Source organism: Palaemon carinicauda, chromosome 27, assembly GCF_036898095.1.
Source record: "Palaemon carinicauda isolate YSFRI2023 chromosome 27, ASM3689809v2, whole genome shotgun sequence".
Taxonomy (NCBI): Eukaryota; Metazoa; Arthropoda; class Malacostraca; order Decapoda; family Palaemonidae; genus Palaemon; species Palaemon carinicauda.
Genome location: NC_090751.1, coordinates 81,554,275 through 81,574,872, shown reverse-complemented (window position 1 = coordinate 81,574,872; position 20,598 = coordinate 81,554,275). Strand labels below are relative to the sequence as shown.

The 20,598-nt window shown below is 42.8% G+C and overlaps 1 protein-coding gene and 1 long non-coding RNA gene across 5 annotated transcripts in view; one reads left to right on the top strand and one right to left on the bottom strand.

Moving 5' to 3' along the window:
- LOC137620770 (uncharacterized) overlaps nucleotides 1-20,598 on the bottom strand; it is a 311,911-nt gene that overhangs the window by 176,337 nt on the left and 114,976 nt on the right. The gene's annotated exons all lie outside the window — the stretch shown is intronic.
- The window catches only part of LOC137620768 (uncharacterized), a 146,880-nt gene that overhangs the window by 119,161 nt on the left and 7,121 nt on the right, over nucleotides 1-20,598 (top strand). For all 4 annotated transcript variants that reach the window (XM_068351182.1, XM_068351184.1, XM_068351181.1 and 1 more), the window contains exon 6: nucleotides 19,507-19,696. In XM_068351182.1, coding sequence (XP_068207283.1) covers nucleotides 19,507-19,696 — 190 coding nt within the window. The remainder of the gene's footprint in view (nucleotides 1-19,506; nucleotides 19,697-20,598) is intronic.

Below are 20,598 nucleotides of genomic sequence, written 5' to 3'. Positions count from 1 at the left end.
AGGAGTCTTTCTCGTCGGGTGAAGAAGCCAGGAGGAAACATCGACGTCGGAGGGAGCGGTCCAGGAGCAGGCGTTCCCGCTCAAGGTCACGTTCCAGATACAGCAGGAGGCGCTCCCGTTCTCCACAAAGAAAACACAGGAGGAGTAGGTCACCCGATGGCGATTGGGTTTTCGTACCCCGTAAGATGGAGATACAGTGTTCCCCGGACTGGCGGTCCAAGGATTTCTCGCCAAGGAGACCGTCCTCCAAGCTCGGTTATGACCCTCGCAGGGAGATTTGCGAGAAAGCCTCTGCAGGCAGGCATAAGACCGCGAAGCCTCCGGGGCGGGAACCGCGCTTCCTTACGGGCAGCCTGGCCGAACCAGCCCAGCTGGTGCAGCCCTCGGATCGAAAGGAACGGTTCCCGCTGTCGGGTCAGTCCACGGGATCCGCGTCCTTGTCCCCCAGGGATCATGAGCGGACACTAGTCCTCGCGGGGTCGGCGATGCCTGTCCTAACCCCTGCCCCTGGTGCGGAAGCCTCTGCCGGGGAGGACCAGTACCTCGGCAGGGGAGTGCCTGTTGTGTCAAGAACAAGGCGCCCGGTGGGAGTGCCCGGTGACCCGGCTCCCTGGGCTCAAGCCGAGGCTTCGGCCGACGGTAGAGAGGGTTCCCCGACGGAGGACTCGGCCTATAGAAGAGTGATTGGCCTTATCAGGAGGCATCACATAATAGAAGAACCGGCAGCTACCGACGAGGACTATTGGAGGTCCAGCCTAATCCGGTTGATGCAGGCCCCTACCCAGCCTAAGACCTCCCTGGCTCTTCCTCTAGCCCGGGATCTCGTCCTGGGACAGGAGCATGTGGATAGAGTGGTGGCAAGTAATGCCGAAGTCCCCAAGACTCAGAGTTCTTCTAAGTTGCTTTAGGGGCTCAAAACGCAGGGCAAGGTCTATGTACCAGAAGGACGGCGGCTGGGAGCCTGCAAAGTAGAACCTTCTCTTGACATCCTGAGCCAGGGCGTCTCGGAGGACAGAGCCTCTTCAGCCCCAGTTTGTTTTTCTCCATCGGAGGCTGCGATGATGGAGGAAATGTCAAGGGACCTGGTGCACGTCTCCTCTTGGCTAGACTGGTGGGCTTCCACCTTAGTAGGGGTGCAAGCTACGTTTGATCCTACAGACCCGGAACAGCAAAGCCTCCTGAGGGAACTTATCACCTCCGGGGGCAAGACGCTTAAGTTCCTGACGTACCAATCTCTTGCCCTGACAGCGAATTGGGTACTCTGCAAGAGAGACACCATCCTGGCTAAGGTGTCCCGAAAGGTCCCAGACAGGGAGGCGAGGGCTATAAGGAGCCTTCCCTTGTGGGGTGACTCCTTGTTCCCCTTGAAGGACTTAGAAACCATTATGGAGAAGGTGTCTAAAAGAAAAGAATTAAGCACCCCCAGGCCTACGCCGACAAGGAGACTGCCCTACAAGAGGTCAGTCTCAGACAGTGCCCCAACGTCTCAAGCCCCTCCTAGCATGACGAAGAGAGAAGCTCCTTCTGCCTCCTGAACCTCAGCACCTCAGCCCCCCCGTAGGGGAGCCCCAGCAGCTTCAGCCTCCTTTAGGACTGGTTATGCTGCCTCCAAGAGAGGCTGTTCAGGCTGCTCCTCCAGGAGGAGATAGAGTGGGAGGCCCCCTACCCCTGCCCAAGCCTCAGGTTGGGGGATGCCTCAGACTATATTGGCAAGCATGGAAAGCTCACGGAGCGGAGCCCTGGACAGTGTCCGTACTGAAGGAGGGCTACAGGTTACCGTTCTTAGCAGAACCACCCCCTCTAATTCCGGCCATCCGGTCGGAATGGCTGGTCCCAAGGATCCATTGAAGAGGACCGCCCTTCAAGAGGAGGTGTCCTCCATGTTGGAGAAGGGCGCCATGGAGGAGATTCTACACCCAGGGCCGGGTTTCTACAGTCGTCTGTTCCTGGTAGAAAAAGCGACGGGGGGTGTGGAGGCTGGTTATAGATCTGTCGGCTCTCAACAAATTCATAAAGAAGACAGACTTCAAAATGGACACTCCGAAGTCAGTCCTACTGTCCTTGAGGGAGAAAGATTACATGATGACCATAGACCTCAAGGACGCCTACTTTCAAATTCCGGTCCACCCCTCGAGTCGAAAGCTTCTCCGGGTGAAATGGGGCACTCAGATCCTGCAATTCAAGACCCTTTGCTTAGGATTGTCAACGGCGCCCCAGGTATTCACGAGAGTCTTCACGACAGTCTCAGTGTGGGCTCACGAACGAGGCATTCGCCTCATCCGATACCTGGACGACTGGTTGCTTCTTTCCTCCTCGAAGGACCTCTTGAAGGAGCAAGGGAGGAAACTTCTCCAGTTTTGCAAGGATCTGGGTATCGTGATCAACCCGGAAAAATCAAACCTATCCCCCTCCACCAGAATGACCTACTTGGGGATGACGCTAGATACCCTTCTGGGAAAAGCTTTTCCTTCAGAAGACAGAATAAACAATCTGATGGAGATCATTCGCCCGTTCCTATCGGGGCGCCCCAGGAGAGCGAAGGACTGGCAAAGACTAATAGGGCATCTGGTGTCGTTTGAAAAACTGGTTCCCCAGGGGAGAATCAGACTCAGAGCCGTCCAATGGAACCTGAAGAACCTCTGGTGCCAACTGGACTCGCACCAAGTACTAATCCCAGTCCTACCAAACACGAGGCCCTCCCTGGAATGGTGGCATTGCCGGTCAAACTCGCTCAAGGGGATGCCCTTCGCGAACGACCCGAGTTACTTCTGTTCACAGACGCCTCCAACCAGGGATGGGGAGCCCATCTCCTCGACGAGACAGCGAGAGGAACCTGGATGGACGGGGAAAGGGGCCTACTGTACACATCAATGTCCTAGAGTTGAAGGCAGTCCAGAAAGCTTGCCTACACTTCGCAGATCTACTAAGGGGAAACACTGTGGCCTTGATGTGCGACAACGCCACAGTGGTAGCGTACATAAAGAAGCAAGGAGGATTGAAGTCAAGGGAATTGTGCGATCTCGCCATAAAGATTCTAGATTGGGCAGAAACGAACGAGGTTGTGTTATTAGCAAGGTTCATCCCCGGGAAAAAGAACGTGCTGGCCGACGGTCTCAGCAGGGTGGGCCAAATAGTAGGGATAGAATGGTCCCTCCTTCCAGAAGTAGCCAAGCTCATCATCCAACGTTGGGGTTCCCCGGTGATGGACCTCTTTGCAAACAAACTGAACGCTCAACTTCCCATGTGTTGTTCTCCTGTAACAGACCCGAAGGCAGCCTTGGAGGATGCCTTTCAGCACAGGTGGGACAACCTAGACGTGTACGCTTTTCCCCCCTTCACGTTGATAAGGCAAGTACTCAACAGAGTAAGGACGGCCCGAAACTTAAGGATGACTTTGGTAGCGCCCTGGTGGCCGGAGAGAGAGTGGTTCGCAGACCTAAAAGACCTGGCGAGTCAACCTTCGTGGCCACTCCCCGAGAGGTCAGATCTTCTACACCAACCACATTTTCTCAGATTTCACGACAACCCACAGTCTCTGCGTCTTCACGCCTGGAGACTATCGAGCGACTCCTGAAGAAGGAAGGGTATTCATCAGCTACTGCTAAGAGGATGTCGCTATACCTGAGAAGGTCTTCGGCTGCGGTCTACCAAGCTAAGTGGGCCTCCTTCACGAAGTGGTGCGCTTCGAGGCACATTAAACCCCTCAAAGCCTCGGTCCCAGACATAGCGGATTTTCTGGTATATATCAGAGAAAAAATGGGAATGTCAATCCCAGCCATAAAAGGGCCAAGTCTTCCTCCTGAAGGGCATCGACCTGGGTTCCTCTAGGCACATCTCGATGCTTGTCAGGAGCTTCGAGCAGTCCTGCCCCCCACAATCAGTTAGGGTACCTCAGTGGGACTTAGCTAGGGTCCTGAAGATGTTAAGTAGCCCCCCCTTCGAACCGTTGAAAGATATCGTAGACAGGGATCTCACTCTCAAGACAGTCTTCTTGCTAGCCTTGGCTTCCGCTAAGAGAGTAGGGGAGATCCATGGGCTGTCTTATGACGTCTCTCATTCGAGGGGGTGGAAAGAAATATCTTTCAAGTTCGTTCCTTCTTTTGTGGCGAAGACCCAGAACCCAGCTGCCTGGGATCCTAAATTCGAAGGTTTCTCTATACCAGCCATCCCTAAGACGGGTAATGCTGAGGATTTGAAATTGTGCCCGGTCCGTGCCATTAGAAAATACCTTGAAAGAACGGCTCATCTCCGGCCAGGCATCAAGAGCCTCTTCTTCTCCACGGGTGTTACTATGAAACAAGTATCCAAGAACACCATTTCCTTCTGGTTGAGACAAGTTATTACCAGGCCCTACAAGGAAGAAAATCTGGCTATGCCAGGCGTCGCCAAACCCCATGACATCAGGGGTCTGAGCACGTCCTTAGCCTTTGAGAAAAACATGGCAGTGGGTCAGATCCTTCGGGCAGGTACCTGGTCTAACCAGTCGACTTTTACTGCCCATTACCTCAAGGACTACTCGAGGAAGTCCTTAGACGGGTTCTCCATTGGGACAGTCATCTCCGCTCTCCAAGTGATTTAACGGTAAAAGCCCCAGGCTCAATCGTGGATAGCAAACCGGGAGACACAGGTTTGCTTCCTTTCATCCTATTCCCAGTTTTTTCCCTATCCTCATCGGAGATAACCCTCTTGTACCATTGGATAACACGTTCTCCACAACTACGTTACTGGATGCAACATCAGAAGAAGTTTTTCAAAGGGTGAGTACTTAGACACTAACGTGAGCTCTTTGTGTAGTTACCCTATCGTCCGTTTTTCTAGTATGTACCGTTATACCTAGGCCTCTTGGCTTCCGCTTACTGGGTCTGTAGGTCAGAAAAGCACTCCCGCCTCCTAAAGTGTAAGTCTCCTAAGAAAGTAGTTCGAGGTAAGTATTGGTGTTGGAACAAATCAAAAATTTTAAGTAATTTTTATTTTTCCTAACATACTTACCGAGAACTACTTTCGGGTAATGGCCCTCCCATCCTTCCCCGAGTGCCTCTCTGCCCTTGCGAGTATTGTACTACATCCAAAGAACTTACTGGCGTTGACGACCCAAGCGGACCTCGACCTAGCGCAAAGCTACCCTCGGGGCACATTCTCTAATGCCCGAGGTAGCCCTTCATAGAAAACGGGTTTTAGGGTATCCTACACAAAACTCTTGTCGGTAGAGAGGAGATTACAGGTAACTCCTAAGAAAGTAGTTCTCGGTAAATATGTTAGGAAAAATAAAAATTACTTAAAATTTTTTATTTTTATGACTATAATATGAGGAAAAGTTGAGGTTGTAGGCCACGAAAGGAACAGGTACGATACAGGTCCTCATTCACACGAAACATCATCAACCCGTTGGTTGGGACGAGTGGCTAACGGCCATCAAACCGGCCTAGGTTTCTTGGAAAGGAAGCCGAGCCGACTCGGGCAGCTGACGACCAAGGGCCGCTGTCAGCCTGACAGGTTGTGTGAACAGTTGCATTTGAATATACGTAAGAAAGCTAGATGACGCTTAACCGACGGCCAGCCTGTCTGAAAGATAACGGGTCGTGAGAATCGGCCTCAAGCCAGTGCATGCAACTCTTAAAGAAATTCCTGATGAACGCGATCACTTGGGTGTTAGTGAGCATCTATCGCTCTCGCCTGTATACTCGCACTCATCGCTCTCACCCGTATACTCGCACTCACCATGCTTGCTTGTATACACTCGCTCACCTGAACTGTGTAAACGCATACTTATGTTGCTCACCTGAACTGTATACACACACTCATCTTGCTCACACTTGTTGTTCACCCCTTTGAGCTCCTATAATTGGTGCTCTCTCCTATGAGAGCCCTCACATTGCCCTCGCCTGGTAGCACATTCCTCAACGAAGGTTTTCTCCATAGCACACACATGCTCTCCTGCTTCTCACGTTTATTCCTTGTCACACTCCTCAGCATGCGGGTGCTCTTAATTTGATACGGGCTGGCCAGTAGGACATTACCTCTATACACATACCCACTTTTGTTAAGATGAATTCAAAGAGCGTGAGCACTCTTCATATTTAGCGCACCCCCCAGCTCAAATGAGTACAACTCTCGCTCACATTTTTCTCATTTTTTTTGCTTCCTTAGCCAAGTCTTTTACAGAGTTATCCCAGAAAAATGTGTACAGATTAAACTAAAAGATTAGGAAGATCATTCCAGAATCTTGTTATAGATACATACATATACCAAGGCACTTCCCCAACATCAAACTAATGAAACAGAAAAGGGGACCTCTACTCTCTACGTTCCTTCAGCCTAACCAGGGACTCAACTGAGTTTGGCTAGTACTGCTAGGGGTGCCGCAGCCCACCCTCCGACATTATCCACCACAGATGAAGCTTCATAATGCTGAATCCCCTACTGCTGCTGCCTCCGCGGTCTTCCAAGGCACCGGAGGAAGCAGCAGAGCCTACCGGAACTGCGTCACAATCGCTCGCCATTCATTCCTATTTCTAGCACGCTCTCTTGCCTCTCTCACATCTATCCTCCTATCACCCAGAGCTTCCTTCACTCCATCCATCCACCCAAACCTTGGCCTTCCTCTTGTACTTCTCCCATCAACCCTCTTAATGAGAGAATGCCTTGACGAAGTCATTGAGCTTCAGCACGGCATTTCATTCCCGTGCTGAATCTTGGTGACGGGCAAGAGGGCTCTCGAACTTCGGGAAATTGCTCCCCCAGTTCGAATCTAAATTTCTCTCTTTCATCTTTTTCTTCTGCTTAATATTACTTCGACCTTCTCCTAATTTCATCAACTTTCTTTCATCTTGCTGTCCTATCTCTATGATTATTATCTTTCTTACTTATATATATATATGTAGATGTATGCATATATATATATTTATTTATTCTATTTGCTCATTTATTTATTTATTTTTTTTTTTTTCTATTTTTATTTAAATGGCGTGGATATTTCCACATTCGTTATTACTGCCTGCTTAGATGAATGGGAGAAGGGATCACGGTTGGGAGGTATTCGCATTTAAAGCTATATATGAGAGTATTGGATGATCTCAGCCATCCCAAAGATGGTTTGGACCTTTTTGGCGGAACTACTCTCAAGGGTTGGGTCATCGGAATCCAGGGGGATCCAATCCTTGAGGTGGGACTCTTGGCTTTTGGCCGGAAGCCCATCATTACAGATATGGGGAGGATGATTCCATATTACTTTGGTCTCAGTCCTAACAGGCGGGTTTAGCTTACACCTGTGCCTCTATATCTGTTTTGATGCTATCCTTCGGGTAGGGTATGGAGTGGACCATCTGGGAAGTATACTCTCATTGTGCCGATAGTGGAGAATACAAATTTCCTTTCCAACGTATGATACTTTCTTATAATTCTCAAGCAGGTACCCCAACCAAACAACAACAAAAAACCTGAAAATCCCTCCCTTAAATATGGACCCTTCAAATGCTGACTCCCCATCCCCTGGATTTGCTGACTCCCCCCCGGCACTGTTGACGACTTCTGCTAATTCAATTAAGGAAAATTCTGTTGATGACTTAGGAACAAAAAAGGACCCCTCTACTAATGTTTCAAAACCAATTAAGTCGGGTAACAAAGGGAAACTAAGAATTCTTCATGTTACCCAAATTCCAATAAATACTGATTATGATATGATATATAAAGCATTTAGATGCTATGGAATGATAAAAGAAATTAGAATGAAACTTGAAAATGAAAAATGGCATTCATGGATAACTTATAATAATCATGAAGAAGCATTCAATGCAATATGTAACATCAATGATATCAAAATTAATAACCTAAATGTCATGGGTGCCCTATGTGATAAGATACCAAACAGTTTGGATGTATATAGACCTGCTGACTGGTTTGAGAAAGATATAGATTTAACTATGCTCCCCCAAAGAAAGCCAAAACCACCAATGTGGCTTGTTGCCGAGCCTAAAGGGAGTAATGGGAATTATTTTAAAATTAGCAAACTAATTCAGAAAAAGGTAGGAACCATTGCACCTGGTGATATATCTCGCTTTGGGAAAAATAGCTTCCTAATCCATGCTAAATCATTCACGCAATCAGTAATACTGTCTAACCTTACGACAAACAGTGATGAGGATATGTTAGATGTCAAACCCCACCTAAACTTTAGTTATGGAAGGGGAGTAGTCTTCAATAAAGATCTTTACGAATTTACAGAAGAGGAAATACTAGCCATGTGCCCATTAACAGTGTGGAAAGTCCATAAGATTCCTGGGACGTCAATGATTATCCTTACTTTCCAGGATGCTGATGTGCCTTTCCACATCGATATTGAAAATGAAAGAATAAAAGTTCGACCTTTTAAACAAAAGCCCTTACAATGCTTCAAATGTTTCAAATTTGGACATCCTTCTAAAGTTTGTAAAAATGAAAAAATGTGTAGCATCTGTGCCAGTCCCTATCATGGAGAGTGTACACTTGAGCCCAGCTGTTTGAATTGCAATTCAAACCATAAATCCACTGACAGGAGCTGCGAGATTTATAAGTTTGAAGAAGCAGCCCTCAACAAATCCAGTGTAGAACACAAGTGTAGGACACGCCAAAAGACTACTGAAAAAACCAAACAGCTATGCAAATGCACTGAAATCAAGAGAAAATATACCACAGGAGACATCGAACCCACATAGGGCTGCCAGTAATTCCCAAAAAGGAAATACATCATTTAATGATAGTAGAGTTTTACGTGACAAGGTAAGCATATTGCCTTCCAAGGCTTTACCACTGTGTATTAAAACTGCAACACTGCCCACTTCTATACAAACTCCATCCCTCATTACCAACAATAGTGCTAACCTCTCTCAGGCCATGTCCTTGCCTGATTTGATGGAAGTTCCACCCGAAACAAAGTTACCAGGTGCACCTGTGGTAGGGAAGGTGCAAAAACCTGGTAAATCCTCACCACTGATAAATAGGAAAAGAGAGAGACCTCCTTCTCTCTCTCCACCCTCCATTAGAAACGTCAAGGTTATGACATCAAATAAATTTGATGTTTTGTCTGTTGATGTTTCTAATGGACCAGAAGATAAACTGAATAAATCAGAAATTCAAGTTGAGGTCCACCATCCACCTCAACAAATAGATCAAAAGGATGCAAAGAAAAACACAAACATAAAACCCATTATAACAAGACCACCTCTGAAGAAACCTACAGGTAATAATGTTAGATTAAAAACTGCTAATGGGAAGACCTCATCCAAGATGTCTTCCAGAAATAATCCATAGTTTTCTCCTCCATTTTGCAATGGAACTGTCAGGGTTTGAGGGCCAAATATGAAGAACTTAAGCTCCTAATTCATGAGCATTCCCCCATAATTGTATGTCTACAGGAAAGTATGCTTGATTCTAACACTCCTAGTCCTCGAGAGTATGTTAGCTATAGAACACCATATAATCAACAATCAGGGAGCCATGGCGGAAGTCTTGTATACATTCGTCGAGATGTTCCCCAAATACCTATGTCTATACGTACAACCCTGCAGGCAGTTGTTGTACAAATTGATATAGGGAGAAAATATACAATTTGCTCTCTGTACTTACCTCCAAATGATATTATTTTATATGATGACTTAGCAGAGGTCATTCAACAACTCCCTCAACCATTTCTCTTACTGGGAGATATGAATGGTAGACATCCTTTATGGGGTGATATCCTAGCAAACACAAGGGGCAATATTATCTCATCAATTGTGGAGAATGAGGATGTGGGACTCCTTAATACAGGAGAGCCCACACACTTCCATGTTCAGACAGGTACCTTGTCATGCATTGACCTTTCAATTGCAAGCTCTAACTGTATTCTTGATTTTGATTGGAGGACATTAGACGATTGGCATACTAGTGATCATGCACCAATCATTATAAACACCAACAATGGTCCACCTTTACAGAGATCGCCACGATGGAATCTTGACAAGGCGGACTGGGAAAAGTTTCGTGAGCTAAGCGAAATTGAGGGGGATGCTGAACAGGTTGAAAATATCGATGATGCCATAGACTTACTGAATGGAACTCTCCATACAGCAGGAGTCAATTCAATTCCCAAAACAACAGGGTTATTCAAACGACGACCAGTCCCGTGGTGGTCTTCAGAACTAACTGCCCTCCACAGAGCCACAAGAAGATCTCTAACACGATTGCGTAGACTCCGAACTGATGAGAATTTAATTATGTACAAGAAATGTAGAGCACAGTTCCGTCGTGCCATGAAGGAAGCAAGGCGCCAGTCATGGATGTCTTTTGTTTCCTCCATTAACAGTAGAACACCACCATCTTCTGTGTGGAGGAAAGTAAAAAAGATAGCTGGCAAATTCACCCCCAACCCACCACCAGTGTTGAAGGTGAATGGTCAGTATGTAACTGAAGCAAATGATGTTAGCAATGCCCTGGCTAGTCATTTTTCAAATGTATCCAGCAAGTGTGTAGGAGCCCCTGGTCACCAATATAGGAGCGTTGAAGAAAAGAAAATTTTAGATTTTGGAACAAGAAGAGAAAAGAGTTATAATTCTCCTTTCACTGAAAGAGAATTTGATTCCGCACTTGCTCATTGCAACGATACAGCCCCTGGACCCGATGGAATTCCATATGCAATGATTAAACATGTACATTTTAATACAAAGCTATTTATTTTAAGCATTATTAATAGAATATGGCATGATCATAGTTACCCAAGTGTTTGGGAACTAGCCATTATTTTAGCCTTTTTAAAACCCGGTAAAGACAAGTTTTTAGCAGCAAACTATCGTCCTATTGCATTGACATCTTGTTTATGTAAAATCATGGAGAAGATGGTCAATGCAAGGCTGATATGGTACCTTGAAAAGAAAGGTATTTTATCACCGATTCAATGTGGATTCCGAAAAATGCACTCAACGACTGATGTGTTGATACGACTTGAGTCTTCTATTTGTGAAGCCTTTGCTTCCAAACAGCACCATGTTACAGTATTTTTTGACCTTGAAAAGGCATATGATACCACTTGGAGATATGGTATACTTAAAACCATTCATGAAATCGGATTGAGAGGAGAGCTGCCACCATTTATTCAGGCATTTCTTTCACATAGAGTTTTTCAAGTGAGAGTTGGGGAAGCTCTATCAGAGAGTAAGTGCCAGGAAGAAGGAGTTCCTCAGGGAAGTGTGCTGAGTGTAACCCTTTTTGCACTAGCAATTAATGGGATATCCTCAGCCATTCCCCAGGATGTTCTCCCAACATTATTTGTGGATGATCTCTCAATATCATTTGCTGGAGCCAGAATGGCAACGGTTGAGAGAAAACTACAGCTCTCAATTGACAAAATTATCCAGTGGGCCGATATGAATGGATTTAAGTTCTCAACAAGTAAAACTACTATTGTACATTTCTGTCGTATACGGGGAGCACATCCAGACCCGGATATATACATTAAAGGTCAACGGATACCATGTGTATCGGAAACCAAATTTTTAGGTTTGATATTTGACTGTAGACTTACATGGGTTTCTCACCTAAAAGCACTAAAAGCAAAATGTGTTGAAGCTCTGAATATTTTAAAAGTATTGTCCCATACATCATGGGGGGCAGACCGCAATACTATTTTAAAATTATACAAGGCCTTGATTTTTTCCAAAATTAGTTATGGTTGTGAGGTATACTCTTCAGCCACCCCAAGCCGGTTGAAAATATTAGATTCAATACATCATGCAGGTATTAGATTGTCCACGGGAGCATTCAGAACATCACCTATCCCAAGTCTCCTTGTTGATGCTGGAGAGTTACCACTAGACCTTTACCGGATGTCTTCTATCCTTCGGTATTGGTTTAGATTGCAAAGACTCCCTAATTCTTTAGCCTTCCAGACTGCAAGCCTTGTAAGGCACCCAACATACTTTGAAATGCACCCAAAATCTCCTCAACCCTATGGCTTTCGGGTGAAACAATTATTAAACAGTCTGGATATAATTAGATGTAAGGTACTTCCATTCAAGATATCATCAACGCCTCCATGGAAGTTACCAGAGATATCTTTTTGTAAATATTTTATAGGAGATAAGAAGAATATGTCAGACCTAGAAGCCAGGTCTCTTTTTAATGAACATGTTAAAGAACATAGAGGATCAACTTTTATCTATACTGATGGCTCCAAATCTGATGCTGGCGTTGGATTTGGGGTACATAGTAATAGCTTTAATTGTAGAGGTGCACTTCCTCTGACCGCTTCCATATTTACTGCCGAACTGTATGGCATATTAACCGCTGTTGAGAAAATAGCATTGGAGAAGGAGGGTAATTTTACAATTTTTAGTGATGCAAGGAGTGTCCTTCAAGCTATGGAAGTTTTTAATTCTAATAACCCTCTAGTTTTAAAGATTTTAGAATGGCTTTTTATTATTGGACGGAGAGGTATAACAGTTCAATTTTGTTGGGTTCCAGCACATGTAGGTGTGTGTGGGAATGAGAAGGCAGATTCACTGGCTAAGAATGCTGCATCCGAGTTGCTGCCAAGAAGGTATCCCATTGCCTGTAATGATTTCTTACCTGACATCAAGAAATTGGTTTGCAATAAATGGCAACAGCAATGGGATACCCTAGATGCGAATAAAATGCGAGAGGTAACAAATGTCATATATCCTTGGAGGTATAATATGATGCCCCGAAAATGGGAGACGTCTCTTTGTCGTCTCCGTATTGGTCACACTCGGTTGACACATGAGTTTCTGCTGAAGGGCCAACAGCGACCGTATTGTGACGACTGTTTAGTACCTTTAACAGTGAGGCATTTGTTGACTGAATGCCCCAATTATAACAACTTAAGGAATAGATATTTGTTTGAGGCTCGAGGTGAGGGTGGCAGGTTCATCCTTGCCAAGATTCTTGGAAATGATGTGTCCTACCATGCAAGTGGCATTTTTAGATTTATTTCAGAAGCAGGTCTTCTGAAAATTATTTAACTTTTATGACATTCAACTTTTATGATTTTAATTGAATACTCTTATTTTTTATTTTATTTTATTTTTTATTTTTGTATACATAAGTTAATTGTTACCGGCGTCAATGACCTCAGATGTCAGGATGCCTGAAAACTTTAAATCAATCAATCAATCTCCCATCAACTCTTGCATTCATCACTTTCTTTAGCAGACAGCCATGTTCCATTCTCTCAACATGGCCAAACCACCTCAACACATTCATATGCACTCTAGCCGCTAACTCATTTCTTACATCCGTTCTCACTCTCACCACTTCGTTCCTAACCCAATCTACTCGAGATTCACTAGCCATACTCCTTAGACACTTCATCTCAAACACATTCAATTTCTGTCTCAACGTCACTTTCATTCCCCACAACTCCGATCCATACATCACAGTTGGTACAATCACTTTCTCATACAAAACTCTCTTTACATTCATGCCCAACCCTCTATTTTTTACTACTCCCTTAACTGCCCCCAACACTTTGCATCCTTCATTCACTCCCTGACGTACATCTGCTTCCACTCGACCATTTGCTGCAACAACAGACCCCAAGTATTTAAACTGATCCACCTCCTCAAGTAACTCTCCATTCAACATGACATCCAACCTCGCACCACCCTTCCTTCTCGTACATGTCATAACCTTATTCTTACCCACATTAACTCTCAACTTCCTTCTCTCACACACCCTTCCAAATTCTGTCACTAATCGTCCAAGCTTCTCTTCCCCGTTTGCAACCAGTACAGTATCACCTGCAAACAACAACTGTTTTACCTTCCATTCATGGTCATTGTCGTGTACCAGTTTCAATCCTTGTCCAAGCACTCGAGCATTCACCTCTCTCACCACTCCATCAACATACAAGTTAAACAACCATGGCGACATCACACATCCCTGTCTCAGCCCCACCCTCACCGGAAAGCAATCGCTCACTTCATTTCCTATCCTAACACATACTTTACTACCTTTGTAGAAACTTTCCACCAACTCCATATAGCCTCATCACATTCCACATTGCTTCCCTATCAACTCTATCATACGCTTTCTCCAGATCCATAAACGCAACATACACCTCCTTACCTTTTGCTAGATATTTCTCGCATATCTGCCTAACTGTAAAAATCTGATTCATACAACCCCTACCTCTTCTAAAACCACCCTGTACTTCTAAGACTGCATTCTCTGTTTTATCCTTAATCCTATTAATCAGTACTCTACCATACACTTTTCCCACAACACTCAACAAACTAATACCCCTTGTATTACAACACTCATGCACATCTCCCTTACCCTTTTATAGTGGTACAATACACACAAACCCAATCTACTGATACCATTGACAACACAAAACACATATTAAACAATCTCACCAACCTTTCAAGTACAGTCACACCCCCTTCCTCTCGTTTCATCTAGTGCTCTCCTCATTTCTTCTCTTGTAATCTCTCTCTCATTCTCATCTCCCATCACCGGCACCTCGACACCTGCAACAGCAATTATATCTGCCTCCCTATTATCCTCAACATTCAGTAAACTTTCAAAATATTCCGCCCACCTTTTCCTTTCCTCCTCTCCTTTTAACAACCTTCCATTTCCATCTTTCACTGTCTCTTCAATTCTTAAGCCAGCCTTTCTTACTCTCTTCACTTCTTTCCAAAACTTCTTATTCTCTTCATGTGAATGACCCAATCCCTGACCCCACCTCAGGTCAGCTGCCCTCTTTGCCTCACTTACCTTGCGCTGCTTTACTTCCACATTTTTCCCTCTATATCTTTCATACTTCTCTACACTATTACTCGGCAGCCATTCTTCAAAAGCCGTCTTTTTCTCTTCCACTTTTACCTTCACTCCTTCATTCCACCATTCACTGCCCTTCCTCACGCTGTCTCCAACAAACTTCTTGCCACACTCATCACTTGCAATCCCAACAAAGTTTTCTTTTACTAACTTCCACTCCTCCTCTAAATCTTGTTATAGCTGTAATAAAACTTTTAGAATATTGTGTAGCACTAAGCCTTATGATGGAGAAGGCAAGACTGTTAGAATTAAATGCATACTTAGAGTTACGTTCAAGATGGTCAGAATCATGAAAAACCCTATGCAGTATGCATAAATATCCAGATCAGCAATAAGAAATTCATAGGCTGGGAAGTTTTTTCCAACAAATAAATGAGAGTCAGCAGGTGGAGATCAGACAGGAGAACAATACTCTAAACTAGTAGCAATGAAAGAATTAAAACATTTCTTCAGAGTAGATTAATCACTGCAAATCTTAAAAGATTTTCTCAACAAGCCAAATTTTGTGCAGTTTAAGAAGAAACAAATGAAATGTTTGTAATCAAGAATCCAAGAATCACACCTAGAATTTTGAAGGAATTGTTTAAAGTTAAAGAGACATTATCAATGCAAAGATCTGGATGTTGATGAGCCACTATCCTCTACGTACTTACAATCATACATTGAGTTTTGTTAGGGTTCAACTTCAATCCCCATAATTTGCACCATGCACTAATTTTAGTTAGATCTCTCAATTAAGGAATCCAGCAACCGCAGTTCTACATTCAGGAGATGGATTTGAAGTAAAGAGAGTAGCATCATCTACATAGGCTTTAAGCTTGTTTTCTAGGCCAAACCACGTGTCATGTAAATGTAGTATGAATAGAACACTACCATGAAGAACACCAGGTATTACATTCCTATAATTACTAAAATGCCCATCAAAATCTACTCTGCAATCTATTATTTAAAGATTAAATAATGAGGCTAAGAAAAGACTCACCTTATCACACATGTTTAAGTTTGTAAACAAGGGCCTCATGATTAGCACAATCAAAGGCAGCACTAAAATTAAAGCCACTCATACAAACATCCTGCTCACAATCAAGGAATCTCTGTGCAGCATTGGAAATTGTAAGAAGGGTATCACATGTACCAAGTCCTTTGCAAAAGCCACATTGCAAACTAGCGATCAGGTTATTATTCCAAGTTAAATTTGATTTGTTAAGTTTCTCCAAATAAGCCCATTTACAATTGTCATTGAACCAGGGTAAGTCTTTCCCTCTGTATTTTAGCACACAAGAAAGGATATGCCTATCAATTATATTGATGAGGTTCTCATTTAAGAGAAAAATGGACTCGATACAAATGTGACCAATTCAAATTCATAAGATCACTCATCGACATTCCAGTATGCTTGAAATTTTATATATGTATAATAAATCTTACATGACTGTGACACATCAGGGACAAACTTCTCAGTCTTAATTGCTGAAAAAACCAAGGCATGATCAGATTTCCCACCTGGAGGACCAACCTTGTTACAACACCCGGGAAGTCAGTGTATACTAGGTCCAAGCAGCTACCAGACCTATGAGTAGCTTCACTTATGATTTGTTCACAGCCTGATTCAGAGGCAAAGTCCTGAGCTCTTATGCATTGTCAATCAGTTGGCAAAACATTAAATCACTCACCTTTACTGGCACGCTCGTCGCAGTCTCTTGATCATGAGCTAGCCATTGTGCACATCCGATGCACTCTTTGGTTCATGTGCTCCAAATACGTGAATCATTCCCTCGAGTTCATGCACGCCATCATTGCGCCCCCTTGCTTAAACGAGCTCTTCGTATGCATCGCGCCTACCTATAAATCGAGGACATAGCCTTTAAAGGCTACTTGAAGAGAAGCCAACCCTTCAGGCTGCAGATCCAAAGTTTTTTTGTTAGTGCTGGTGGGATGAAAAGAGTTTTAAGAAACACCATTTCCTTCTGGCTTCGTGAAACCATCAAGAAGGCATATCCACAAGCATCAGATCATGAATATGAAATTCTGACACAGCCCCATGAAGTCAGGAGAAGTAGCTTGATGCTAGCATTTAAGAAGAACTTGTCAGTGGCACAAGTACTAAAGGCTGGAGTCTGGAATTGCCAGATAACCTTTACAGCCCACTATCTGCGGAAGTATACCCACAAGTCTTTGGACATGTTATCATTGAGACCTGTGGTACCTGTTCACCAAATTGTGTAGCATACCTAGCTTTGCCTTTGATGACCTAAGCTGAAAATCTTTTTACTAACATTTTGTATTTTCCAGTACTGTACTATAAGAAGTGATCTTTATGAATATCACAATTATTTCAATAAGTTTGCCTTTTTTTGCTGTTGATGAGTTTTTCATAAGTCTATGATTGACTTTATTCTTGCTTTCCATGGGACCATAAACCAAATATAAAATGCAGTCATTAGATATCTATTATATATAGTTTAGTATATATTTTATACTCTTGTACTACAGGGTCTTTCTTTACACAACCCTGTAAAATGCTCGCTAGGCTACGAGTGATAACAGTAATAAAGCATTCCAAGTTATTTGCAAGAGCCGAAGCTATGGATTTATCTGTAAAACAGAGGAAATCGGACTAAATCGTTGTCTGTGGTTGGTGAACCCCAGCTTTCATCATCTGCTCTGAGACTTTAATGGTCTACTAAAGGCCAAAGGTAAGTTAGATACAGTATACAGTATCTAATTCTATTCTAAATTGTTTCCAAATAGGCTCACATTGCTCAACAAAAATATTCAGCTTTCTAGGTTAAATACGTTTGATTTGACAAAGAAAAGCACATACTTCTACTTCAGACGCGTTCTCAATACAGTATGCTGTTTTTTAACCTTTGAATTTATAAATCTTTGTTTTTACCAATAGATTTTCAAAATCTAGAAGCCATTGAAGGGAAAATTGTGATCTAAAAACATGTTGTATCACATTTGCAAAAAGTTTCAAATGAAAAAATAAAACTTCCAAAAATATAAAATCATTGCCACCAGCAAAAATAAATTGATACAGTACTGTACTATATAAAAAATTAAAATCTTGAAATGTGAAGCTATAGGTTTTTTCTTCATTGAAGGGTTCATCTTCTTCCAGAAGTTTACCGATTTAAAAGATATGGAAAACTGAGAAAGATATATCAAATTGAAACAGAGCTTGAATTATGATAGGAAAACACTTATCGTAGCAAAATAAATCAATATCTGCTTGAGGCTCAATGTAAGGATGGTACAGTACGTTCATCCTTGCAAAGATACTTGTACATGATGTGTCCTACCATGCTAGTGGTATTTTAGCTTTATTTTAGAAACAGGTCTTCTGAAAGATATTTAACTTTTAAAATAACATCTTTGCTTTTATGGTTTTAATTGAATGTTCTATTATTCTTTATTTACAATAAATAATATCAGCATCAATGACCTTAGATGTCAGGATGCCAGAAAACCTCAAATCAATCAATCAATCTTATGATGAGGAAAAGGACAAGGAGCATCCCATCTAAGATAATGGTAGTGACCCCTTTTTCCTATCTTCCTTCCCCTCTCTCTTGGGGTGCAGAGGTCAAAACGTTATTTGCTTGATCGAACATTTTGATACTGGTAAGCTTCCACAATGGACACTGTTCTGTCTATTTGATATAGAAGTCCCCCCCCATCCTCCATACAAGAATGGTTTGTATGTAGAACCCATTACTTTATATTAGCCATACATTGATAGTACTGTATATTCTTACAAGGATATAAGTCTTTCTGTGACCATCTGACCATTGACCTCTGATAATCCATTTCTCAAAATTAGAAAGTGTCAGAAGTCAATGCCCTACACCTCTTAGGGGCTTCTCCCCACCTAAGGATAAGTTTCCTATGTTAAAGGATGAGGGTTTGCCTTTGTGTAAGAACAAATCACAAATCTTTTAAAAGTAAATTATATTTTTCATAACCACAAACCTGAGTCCTTCAAGTTTCACATCCTGCCACAACAACCACACATGCGTTAGGGGAAGGTTTGCTGGTGAAGAACCGAGCTTTCCTGCCATCCACCAGTAACTACTGACACCCCTTCGTTAAGATTTTAACAGCCGAGTTCCAGCCAACCTGAAATCTTACTCCTTTTAAAGAACTTGGGTTTGTATATTTAGGAAAAATACAAGTTACTGTACTTTTAAAATTTGTGATGTTTAATTTTGAAGGTTACATTATTTTAGTTGCTCTACATCTGTTGGAAACAGTTCTTCCATAATTTGAGTGATTCTAGATATCTAGATATGTTAGAAAATGAATATAAAACTAATAAAAGAAAAGTTTTGTTTTCAACTTTTAGAGAAACAGTTGAGATAACTTGGGTTACATTTGATAGTTTTTGTTAGTCGAATAATTAAAATTGGTATGTTAGTACTGTACTTTAGGAGGAGTATTTTTCATATGCAATTGAGCAGGGATTTCATCTTGTGAAGGAATCCATCTTCACAAGTGCATTCATCAAAGTTTCACCTTAAGAAATGCTTCCAGTGGGAACACTTCAAGGAGACTTGCTTTTGAAATCTGCATGCTTTGTCAGATGAGATTCCTCAGTAGCATTTTGATAATTTTTAATTTAGTTTTATATGATAAATAAATAAAAAAAAAATGTAGAGTGTATCACATTAAGTTCTCACAAATTTCCTTCAGGCAATATCTGAGCAGATGAAGTTAGAAGGCCATAGTCCTGATCCAGAAGAGTGTCATAGCAAATGGAATTCTTTGGTGTCTACCTATAAGTACCATAAATCAGAAGCAGAGGCAACGGGTACACTCCCACTATGGCCTTATTACACAAGAGTTAGACATATCCTCAACAATGTTAATGTCCTCCTTACAGGTAAATGGTTTTACAGTACTGTACAAAGTTTATATTTGTTCCGTAACCGAAATACAAACCACGCTATTTACATTGGGTTTACCTTTTAGCGCAGCTGAAATGGCGTGCCATTAGAATTTAACGAGGGTGTATTACCCCCGCGCTAGTTAGCGGGGGGGGGGGGGGGGGGGGGGGGAGAGTGGTAGCTAGCTACCCCTCCCCCCCTCACACACAGATGAATGCTCACTTTCACTTTTGGCTCGGACTGTGACAGACATCTCTGTCTTTGTCCTCTCTTGGCAGCCATTGTTTGTTTTGTCTTTACTTAATCGCTTACTTTTCATTTACTCAATATATATGTAAACATGTTTTCATGTTTGTATATATATTTGAGTATAGAAATCAGTAAGTTTCCTTTTCAGAGTTGTGTGTGTAGTGTACGATATCTACGTGGAGTCCTCGGCAGTTAGGCCACCACGGCGTAATTTTATGGGTGGCGATCGAGTTTGACTTATGTCTTTCTCTCTCTCTCTTGAGGTCATTCACCCTTTTACTACGTGTTACTACGCCCTTGTAGCTTCCTTTCCGTGTAGGGGGGGTTGCTACGCCTTACGTTTGTCTCAATTAGTTTATGAATCTAATTGTGGTTGTTAATTTTTCAGCCTGTAGAACGATTCCTTTCAAGGTTTCATTCTTTCTTTAGTGTTCATTCATTTTTAAATTACATAATAACAGTTTCATAATTATAATTGTTATAATTCTGTTTTGGTTACAGCTCTCCTTCCGTGAGTGTAAGCGGTTGTGAGGGCACGTGCCTGTTGTGTAATTCTTGTTTCCTTTCCCTCGGGATTCCTCTTCGGAGCCTTCCCGGGGGAATGAATGTGTACGAATGATTTTTGTTTTATTTTTTTACAGTTACCGAT